General features: G+C 38.5%; 1 protein-coding gene across 2 annotated transcripts; it reads right to left on the reverse strand.

Moving 5' to 3' along the window:
* Positions 1 to 3,154: 3,154 nt before the first annotated feature.
* pmp22a (peripheral myelin protein 22a) lies at positions 3,155 to 6,775 on the reverse strand. Of its 2 annotated transcripts, none has more exons than XM_079810084.1 (5): positions 6,483 to 6,775; positions 5,484 to 5,573; positions 5,272 to 5,365; positions 4,220 to 4,360; positions 3,155 to 4,122 (listed from the first exon to the last, which is right to left on the reverse strand). In XM_079810084.1, the coding sequence occupies exons 2-5, from the start codon at positions 5,559 to 5,561 to the stop codon at positions 3,962 to 3,964; spliced, it is 474 nt and encodes a 157-aa protein (XP_079666210.1). In that variant the 5' UTR covers positions 5,562 to 5,573; positions 6,483 to 6,775; the 3' UTR covers positions 3,155 to 3,961. The 2 variants fall into 2 exon arrangements, with proteins under 2 accessions (XP_079666210.1, XP_079666211.1); XM_079810085.1 differs by having other exon boundaries at positions 3,161 to 4,122; positions 5,272 to 5,400; positions 6,483 to 6,617.
* Positions 6,776 to 11,241: the final 4,466 nt, after the last annotated feature.

Genomic DNA, 11,241 nt, shown 5'->3' on the forward strand with positions numbered 1-11,241 from the left:
AAGAACTGGAAATTGTCTAACTGTTTAAAGAACTTGTGTTTGTTATAACATTCTCATCGTTACCTGACCAGATTAGCAAAAGTCTCCAAAAAAATAAATAAATAAATAGAATAAAATTGAGCTGTCACTGGGGCGGTACATTTTAAAAGGTTTCTAATATCATTCATTTAGATACTAATATGTACACTTTTGGTTCCAATATGTCAAGGTAGCTACTAATAAGCACTCTTTAGGCAGGCCTGCATGTGTACCTTTTGAAAGGGTACTACCACCCCAGTGACAGATTTTGTACCTTTTTTTTCTGAGAGTGCACAAAATGAAGTAAATTTCTCTCTTAATTTGTGATCTTTTGACAGCAACTGAGACACACCGACAACAATCGAACTTTCAAACAAGTGTCTGGCGCCATCTAGTGGTCATATTCAAAACAGCTAAAATATGAATACTGGTGTGTCTCATTCAATGGTTATTTTAATACGCAAAACATTCATTCATTCATTCATTCATTCATTCATTCATTCATTCATTCGATCTCTTCAAATAAATTAATAACCCTCAGTAAGTCCTATCATATAGAAATGTCAACATTTGAAGTAATCTATTTCCCTTTTTAAAGAGTTAGTTCAACCAAAAATGTAAATGCTGTCATTAATTACCCACCCTCATGTTCTCTCTCATTGTTAAAATAGTCCATGAGACTACAGTGGTTCAACCTAATTTAATGAAGCGACGAGAACAAAAAAATTTATAAAATAAAAAAATAACGACTGTATTCAACAATTTCTTCAATGCTGTTCACGTGGGCACACGACGCTGACGCAGGAGCTGACGAATGGTGAGCCGTTGAAGAATTAACGTCCTTCCTACCTTTCTGGGCCTTGAAAGTGTTAAATTGCTGTCTATGGAGGGGTTGGAGAGTTCTCGGATTTCATAAAAAAATATTTTAATTTGTGTTTCGAAGAAGAATGAAAGTCTTACAGGTTTGGAACGACATGAGGGTGAGTAATTAATAACATAATTTCATTTTTGGGTGAACTAACCCAACAATATTAGAGTTGGGGCACTACAATACAGTCCTGAATGCCGCCGCATGGTTGTCTGTGGCCCTGGGAAAAAAAAAAAAGGGCACAGTGCTTTCAAGAAATAAGAAAATACAATCCAAGCCTATAAGAACATTCTATATAGCCTATAGAACAAAAAGTCTAGAAACACACATCATGATCTTAAAGGGTTAGTTCACCCAAAAATGAAAATTATGTAATTAATTACTTACCCTCATGTCGTTCAACACCCGTAAGACCTCCGTTCATCTTCGGAACAGAAATGAAGATATTTTAGTTGAAATCTGATGGCTCTGAAAGGCCTCCATTGGCACAATGGCACGGTTCACTCTCAAGACCCTTAAAAGGTACTAAAGACATCGTTACAAAGTCCATCTCACTACAGTGGTTCTACAATAACTTTATGAATCGGCGACAATAGTTTTTGTGCGCAAAAAAACCCCTAAATAACGACTTACATAGTGATGACGATTTCAAAACAAGGCATCATGAAGCTTCGAAGCGTTATGAATCAGCGAGTCGAATCACCTGTTTGAATCGCCAAATTTCAGCAGTTTGGCGGTTTGACACGCGATCCGAATCATCATTCAGCTCACTGATTCATAACGCTTCGAAGCTTCATGACGCCTTGTTTTGAAATCGTCATCACTATGCAAGTCGTTATTTAGGGTCACAAAAACTATTGTCGCCGATTCATAAAGTTATTTTAGAACCACTGTAGTGAGATGGACTTTGTAACGACGTCTTTAGTACCTTTTAAAGGTCTTGAGAGTGAACCGTGCCATTGTGCCAATGGAGGCCTTTCAGAGCCATCAGATTTCAACTAAAATATCTTCATTTCTGTTCCGAAGATGAACAGAGGTCTTACGGGTGTCGAACGACATGAGGGTAAGTAATTAATGACAGAATTTTCTTTTTTGGGTGAACTAACCCTTTAAATGAAGATTTCATAATAACATTTGGAATGTTTTACTGTTGTTCTGAGATTGACCAGTGTAACTCAGTTTTTCATTTCAGACCGAAACTTGCGCACACTCAGAAAAAAAAAGGTACAAAACCTGTCACTGGTGAGGTACACTTTCAAAAGGTACATATTTCCAACGTATTTACCCCTAAACAGTGCAAATTAGTAGGAATATCTTAAGATACACACTGTATTAGTAAAGCATTCATCTTTTAAAAGGTTACTGTCCTAGTGACAGCTTTGAACATTTTGTTTTTGTTTTTGTTTTTTTTTACATAACATAATAGTTGTGTTAGGGCTAGCCCTGTCAATAACTACATTCGGATCAAAACTTTTAAACACTGACTTTACTTTACTCTGAGACGACTCACAGATACTGCATGAAAAGCCATCGCTGTGTCACATCTGTTTTTCTCATTCTCTGACATAAAAGCCGGCCTTCAGAATTTGTGCTTCCTTTTGGGAGGCGTTTGCTTGGCTTTTCAGACTTTTCTACATTGCACTTTTATCTGGACACCAAAGGATAACCACCACTTCAAAAAGTGTCTCAATGTAACGCAGCGCATCACTGCTAATTGTCATCTCATCAATGACTTAAAAATTGCATCAAGTTCCCAATGCAGCCTATCATAAGAGATCTGAGAGACAGACTTATTCATATAATCCTGCTTCTAAAAACATGATGTTGACATTTGAATAATTCTAAAAAAGGGCTGGAAAATGTAAGAACTTGTGTTTGCTATACTACGGGTTAACATTTTCATCATTACCTGACCCGATTAGCTCAATGTACACTCTCAGAAAAAAAATGGTACAGAAGCCCGTAATGATGCAATTGTGCCCACCTTGGACTGCGTCCAAAATCGCATACTTCCCTACTATATAGTAGGCGAAAAACAGTATGTGACAAAAGAATTATGTCCGAATTCACAGTACTCAAAATAGTAGGCAAAAAGTAACCGGATGACCTACTTATTCCAATGAGATTCTGAAGTGTGCAAACAAAGGACACTTTACTAGCCCATGAGGTCATGGGAGAAGATTTGTGAACAGAGGTGAATGAAGTCACATGGCAGTGACAACATGTCTCAACAAGCCTCGTCTTCCTATGAATTATTGAAAACTGAGACAAGGAAAAAAATTAGATATTTATTTTTTCTTGAAACAAAATGAATACAGAAAGAAGACATCTCACATATAAGTGATATAATCTCAGGTAAAATATGCATTAAAATGTTTGGTTGCACTTTATTTTACAGTACTACAATGCACTTACCTAAGGAAATACTAGGTAATACAAGGTAACTAAGGTTAGGTTTAGGTGTAGTTTCAGGGATAGTACCTTGTTATTACCCAGTTGTAATGAGTAATTAGTAATTGTCATAGTGCTACCAAATGTTTTTGTGAGATTTAACACAACATTTGAGCCTATAGGTATATCTAGCTATGAATTTCAGCAATGGTAAATACTTCCAAACATTTCAAAAACAAAACAACACACTTCTGGAATTTGGATATAAGAGAAAAACTTCAAGTCGACATCAACAAATTCCCTTTTGAGAATACACTTTATTATGGCATTTAAAAACAAGATATTTGAAAGGGGTTATAACACACAATACAAAACAAACAAACAAAAAAGATTTATACTTTTCCTATATCTCTCCTCCTTGAGTAAAACGTTAAAAAAGTCTGGGCCTTCATTGACACATCATAGCATTACTATTTACAAAAAAGCCATGTAAAAATGATATAAATAGGCTCGCCAGCCAAAGACAACCATTGTGTCTTCGCTGTATTGAATCTTCGTGAATTGTCAGTTTTTGTTGATCACATTAGGTCTAAATATTCAGGCCCGGAGGAGACGGCCGTTTGGTTAGAGTCTGTCAGCTGAGTAGTGTTCTCAGTTCTAGAACAATCCCTGAGGGCTTAACTCTCATTCTTTCTTCCTCAGGACAATGTAAATGAAGCCACTGATGAGCGTGAGAGGGAAGGACAGCCAGGCCAGGACGAAGGCGTATCCGTAACTCTCACTCTCATTTCCCTCCCCCTGACTCATCACCGTGTAGATGATGGCCCCGCTCATCACGAACAGACCTGCAGGAGAGAGCAAGAGAGTATAAACATGTAGACGGGGTTCTTCAGCTGGGACGGGTGAAATGGGATCTAATAGACCGGGCAAGGAAATACTCACTGGCGAGGACCTGGAAGACGGCCGTGAAAAAGAAGCGACCTCCCTTCACGAGAGTGAAGAGCTGGCAGAGGAAGATGATGAAGGAGATCAGGGAGAAAATGGTGGCGAGGACCATGAGCGCCTGCACTGCTTGAAGCCAATCTGACAGATTGTAGAGAAACACAGGCAGAGAATTGTATAGTTTTTACTTATTATTTACTGCTTTTACTTATTTACTGCTATTCTTGTGTCTTTTTGTTCTCGTAGCAGAACACATTTCATTGTGTAATAAATATGGAACTTTACAAAGTTTTGTTTATGTCATATTTAAAGGGATAGTTCACCCAAAAACGAAAACTGGCATCATTTACTCACCCCCAAGTTGTCCCAAACCTGCATGAATTTCTTCAGCTGAACACAAAAGAAGATATTTTGAAGAATGCCGGTAACCAAACAGTTGATGGATCCCATTGACTTAAAGAGTAGGAAAAAAAAATACTATGGAAGTCAATGGGATCCATCAGCTGTTTGGTTACAGGCATTCTTCAAAATATCTTCTTTTGTGTTCAGCTGAAGAAATTCATGCAGGTTTGGAACAATTTGGGGGTGAGTAAATGATGACAGTTTTCGTTTTTGGGTGAACTATCCCTTTAAATATGTCAATAAGGTGATGAACAGTGTACCGCCAAACACAAGTCCATACAAAAAAGTTAACAAAACATCCAGGTGCGTAAAACCGCATGCAATGAAAGAAGACAAAAGGATCCGCTCTTACAAACATGTAGGTAAAAGCTCACATATATTTTATTCCATCGAGGCCAACAATTTTTTTTTTAAAGTACAGAGTATGGCAATGAAGTAGAGTTGAATCCGAAAATGTTTTGCACTTCCTATACAGTAACATAGTGTCGGCCGACACAGTGTTGCTGTCTGGGATGACACTTTGCGCTTTTTTCTTTTTTGGTGACCTTGATGGAATACAATTTATGTGACTTGTTATGTGTATCTTTCTTTCTTCTTCTTTCAATTTCAAATACAAAAAGACAATGATTTTTTACCTTAAATTCACTCACCTGCATCATTAGTCCCACGGCAGTGATAACCTCCATTATTTTGTGTGCATTTATACCAGAGGTCATAACTTGCATTTCCATGACTTCTCCAGGCCTGTTTTTTTTTTTTAAACACCCACATGATTATATCTACACATGAACCAATTCCACCTCAAAAATATGACCTAGTAACATCATGCAAAAACAAGTCAGACCACAAAAATGATACTCACATTAGCACATGTGGCAACGAAGAGAATGATAAGGTCCGTCAAATGCAAGACTAACGTTGCAAGGAGAATGGCCAGCATTTTGGGGCTCGTCTAGGAGAACAGAAAGAGAAAGTTTAAAAATACACACCCAGTGGCTTCATAGCCGCTTTAATCGTGCAGTTCCATATCTGGCCACCAGATCACGCTGCTGTCAAACTGATCTCAACCCAAACACTCCTTCGGGTCTGTCTATTTTCCTCTTTCTTCTTCTACATTTTAATTGAGAACATCTGTATTGTGGATACATTTCGTTGATAATTACACTAATCACACTGCAGTGTTTGAAAAGCTATCTATGTCTATATTTATAAGAAAAAAAAACACATCTTCACATAGGCTAATTCATACAATCCAGTCACGTCACTTTTTTTTTTTTCTAGAGGTGCCGCCTTTTTTTCTCGTCACGTCTAAACTGTTTATCAATGTTACTCAAGTTTTTCCCCCCTCTGAAAGTAAAGATTATGAGATGCTAACAAAAACGCAGCAAGTAAAATTATTATGGAGTACGAATTGAGGCATATTTCTAAAGCAAACCATAAGAAAAGGAGGCAAAACATTCCTAAGCAACGTTGTTTTCATCCAGACCCGTTATTGCAAAACTCCGCTAGCAACTGCGACTTCAATGAAAAATTAAGATGTGCTCATATCAAGATAAGCCAATTAAGACAAGCGATGCAAATACTATTAATACTATTCATATAGGCTAAGTAGCAAAAACAAACTTCTTAAAAAAACATAATATCGTATTAATAATCATAATAATAAACTTTAAATGAAACGGCAAACAAACTTCCCGTGAAAACATTTAAAGACAAGAGACAACAAATGATGAGCGAAAAGATATCCGTATGGAAAATAATAAACACAAACGTGTTTGAATCTCCTGAAATGACGTACTTAGGCTAATATTCCATAAATGAACCAAAGAAAAATGAAAACTTCCATAGTTCTCAAACTTACAGGTGAGGGTGAGATTAAAGTCCTTTAAAAGCGAAAGAGAGCAGGAAGAAAACACTGGGTTGCGTTTACTATGGGATCCCACTATAGATTCTCAAAGCACGAGTCTCTGTATTCCAGATGTAGTACCACAGCAGTGTTTGCTTTTTTCTTTCTTTTTTTCTTTCTTTCTTTCTTTTTTTTTTTTTTTTTTTTTTGGAAACGTGAGAACACCGCCCTGGAGCGTCACTACGTCACACTTTTCTCTTTCTTTTCCCTCCCAAACTTCTCACTTTAGATGGTTAGATAGAAAAAGAGCTGAGATATGCAATAAAGCCTTTATTTGAGAGCTTAAAACTTTTTTTTTCTTCTTCAGAAAGGATGCAAACATAAACTTGAAAATATGTTGGTAGATTTAGGGGAAAGTTAACTCTTTAACAACCACCCTGCATGCACAATATTGGTTTTATCATTCATTCATTATGCAGTTGTATGCATATGTCATAGAAAGCTTTTAAATTGTGCACACTTACAGCAAGATCATTTTGAACACTGCAATTTAGTGGCATGGAATATGTCTCAATGTGCGAGTGTTTATAGTGTGTACTAGTGTGTGTGGAGTCCCATAGGCCCCTCCCAGTGGCCCCACGGTATGCCCAGAATGTTGGCATGCGTCTGTTTACTCCTGCATCTGGACTGCATTGCAAATAGACCCCGTCACAGTCACTTTGAAGTCAAATACAAACAGGATTTCAACTTTTATTCAAACATTTTCAATAAAACATAAATGCGAGTCTCCTCGTAACGCTTCATAAATGCTTGAGCCTCTCAACGCTGGACTTTTAAACATGTTTTGGTGCAGCCAACGTGACTATAAGAGTCCCCCTTCTCTGTCACGCCCTCATCAGGAGTCCCATGGCAGCAGCTGTGTTTGTAAATACAGTGAGGGAGGCGTTCCCTGTGCCAGCCCTGTTTTTTTTTTTCTTCTGCACTCTGCTTTTGCGTGTTGGACGGCATTGCTGTGGTTTGGCTCAGGTGTTCTGCTGTTCTGTGAGATGGATGGATTATGGGTCAGAGTAATGGGCTAGTGGTGGCAGGGCAATACGTTTACCCTGATCTCCCTGTTTGATGCAGGTCGCAGGGAGGGTAATAAATATACAGCCTTGACTTATAGCTGTCCGTTCATTGTACAGCCTGACATATTGCTGGCAGTGGACCATTAAGAGTGCACTCTGTCCTTAGGTTTTTATACTTTTTTATTAGAGGTTTTATTTACCTCTAATAAAGGTGCTCACCAAGAGTTTTTTATTTACCTCTAACACTTTATTATTGATTATTGGGCAGACTACAGAAATACAAATTATTAGAGGTCAAATAATTTTTTTTTTTAACCTTTATTATTGAGGAAGGTCAGCTTTGTCCACAATTTTGAACAAAGCAATTTTGGCACAGGGTGCATCTCAATGTGTGTGTGAGTGTTTATAGTGTGTACTCATGGAGCCCAGGCCTAAAGGGACATGGTGATGGAAAAAAAAAATTAGATGGGAGGAAAAATTATGCAAAAGTTTTGTGTTCCTCGAGAAGATTTGCGTTTGTTTCGCAAAATGTTTGCCCCGAAAAACATTTTACCAGGACAAACTTTATGTTTGCTCGCAAAATGTTTGCGTTCCCCAGAGAAACTTTGCGTTCGTTCGCAAAATTTTTGCATTTCCCCCCACAAATTTTGTGTTTGATTGCAAAATGTTTGCGTTCCCATGAAAACGTTTACGTTCACAAAAAAATTGCGTTTGCATCAGTGCTTGAAGTGGAAAAAATAAAGTGCCGGTACTCACCAGAGGGGGCGGGGCTTTGTTGGGGGCGTGGTTATGGGGGGATTGTTGAGTCAATAATTCAAGAAGGTCCATATTTTAAAGCTCTTTTTAACTTGTTCTCAGCCTTAGAACTAACATAGTTCTTGTAATTGTTTAACTATATAATTTGTTACAATAAGGGTTTATTTACAAAGCAAGACCATTGACGGCACATCATTACCATGCAGGCCAATGTTGACTTTTTTCTTTCTTTTTTCTAATCAAATAGCAACACAGTTAGAAACTATAGCTACAACATGCCACAGGTGTAATATACATCTTTAGTGAGAAAGGAGTTTAAAAAGCTTGCAGGATGATGATCATCAGCGTCGCATAGGAACGGCTTGTGCAATGTTTGTTTATACTCTACACGGCTGCACAAGCGCGAGGGTGCCCGCTGCAAAAATTACGTAATCGCGGAGTGGGCGGTCGTGCGCGTTGAGAGTGCGAGACCCCGGCTGCGTCCGAAACCTGGAAAATGCTGCCTTCGGAGGACACATTTCAAGGCAGGAAGGCACCATGGCACGTCCAAATCTAATGTTAGCTTCACTTCCTGTCTCCTGAGATACCTTCATCTGATCGATTTTTGAAGGCAGCATGTCCTTCGCTGCCTTTGATATCCCACAATCCTGTGCTTTCCATTCTGTGACAGTTGAGCTGGAAAAAAAAGATGCCGTCCGAAAGTTGCGTTTGCTGGTCAGTTTGTGTGTAAATGTATGTTTTTTACCAATATTTTGTACTCCTGATGTAATTTCTAGCGAGAAATTACTAATGTAGTAATTCAATATTTGTTTAGTTCTCACCAAAGCTCTCTCTATTTTGCTGTAGATCATTAAACAGTTACACTGTCAAAGAAGTCTGTCCGAAATTAGTTTTGCGTGAGGTGCCTTCATGCACAAACGCTGCCTCACAAGCCATTGTCTGATAAGGCAGCGAGGCAACGAGTCAGCTGCCTAAGGTTTTCGGACGCAGCCCCACTTATATAAAATACTTAATAAAAAGAAGGCTGAAATATTTGTTTAACTGCATGTCACGTGGACATGAACCAGCATCAGATAAATGAAAGCTTTAGCATAAGTTCTGCCGGGAAGACTTAATTGTCACGTCACGTCAACTTTTTATCAATCACATTCTAAAACTTGGGTATAAAAGATCGGTACTTACTCATGTCTGATTTCGCAGATGCTGACGCTCTAATTCACTGCCATCCTCCCCACCACCTCCAAGTCAAATCCTTCCTTACATCCACCCCACCACCACCAGGATGGTCCCTTCCATACCTCACGGGGGTGTCGGCTGCACCTCTGCCTTCGTCTTCAGGCAGGATATGCAGAGTCCAGACCCTAAGATTGCGAGCTACGGACGGGGCCTATGCCAAAGTATTTTATTGCTTGCTGGGTTGTTAATAAATGGATAATTGTCACAGTATTTATTCTCCTGAGTCTTTCTGGTAGAACTATGTAGTGTTGCTAACTTATTGAAATATTACCTTAAATCTCTGGTATGGTTAATATTACTCCTTGAAGGGGTTCGGCTGTCAAAATAGTTTGAGAATCCCTGGGTTAATGAAACATCATAAGAACTTCATATGACTTGCCTGTATCAGAGGGGAGCAATAATCAATCACATTTTCATTCATTTGTTACCTAACATGTGATGCAGACACTGTAAACTTGATTATGATTTTGGGAAAACGCAGAACCCACTGCCTAAATGCCTTGTCATGAAATGAATTGAAATGGAAGCTGCGGTCATTTAAAAATCCTAAAACTTTCAGTTTTTTCAAGATTTGAATTCGATTTTGCATCCCAGATTTTAATGTGATCTCAGACTTTTTGATCCCACTGTAAATAGAAAGGTTTCCTCCTTACGAAGGCTAATTATGCCTCATGTGCACAATGAACGACGCCAGAAATGTTATGCGGCTGTTTATAATATAGCTTGACAAGAAGAGCCACAGGCCACATGACTCAATCTTATTAAAACAACATCTATTTACTATAAGAAAATTCAATATTCTGACTTAAACATTTCCTTGTGCCGAAGCAGTCAATGATGCCAAAGTGAGTCACGATTGAGGCTGAGATTAGCATGTATGGCTTAAATCAACATGCTGTTTGAGTCAGAGAACTTTTGGTCTGGCTTCATTTAGTTTATTGACCACTAAAGCAGAAGAATGGATCGTCCCAGTGTCACGACCTGTATTTTAAGGCTAAACGTGTTTAATAGTAGTTTAATGCTAAACATTAATGAGGTTGTTTTAACAAACCACAGTTAGATTCTGAAGCATTCCTGCTTTCTCATTGTTCTTTTTTGTTTTAATGTCTGTGATATGGGATGAACTATGTTCATATCAACTGTTGGAAAATTGTTTTCACGCCAACCAAACTGACGTCAAACAGGTCCGCACAAAAAGCCCCAGTATGGAATTGTCTTTTGTGAAAATGAAGTGCATTTAAATTATATAGTAGGGTACTTCTTAGGGTTACTCAGAAATATATGCATATTGAATTGTGTATTTTATTTGTTTGCTAGACTTGGCTTACATCTGAAATATGTTTTGTAGTGATTACATTTTCTCACAAGCCAAAATCTTGATGTTGAACACTTTGATGTCTCAAAACATATGTTGTTTCCGTTATTGGCGGCTAGCGTTCCTCGTAGAGGATAGTCCTGGTGAGTCACTCGGGCTGTCTGTCTGCTTCGAGAGAAGGACGGTTTAGTGGGAGTGACACCTCATGCCACGCCACATATGAAATCGTGACAGTAATCAGGGAGGTTACGTTATTCGTTTTGGATGCAGAACGACCTTGGGAATTTCACATGTGTCTGGGGAGAGGGAGGAGCCACCATCATTCTGGAGCGAATCTGTCGAAAAATAGAGCACATGGAATTCATTGACTCGCACAGGAGAGAAACGAGAGAGAAAAAGT

The sequence above is a fragment of the Gobio gobio genome, assembly GCF_949357685.1.
Source record: "Gobio gobio genome assembly, chromosome: 1".
In the NCBI taxonomy this organism is placed as follows: domain Eukaryota; kingdom Metazoa; phylum Chordata; class Actinopteri; order Cypriniformes; family Gobionidae; genus Gobio; species Gobio gobio.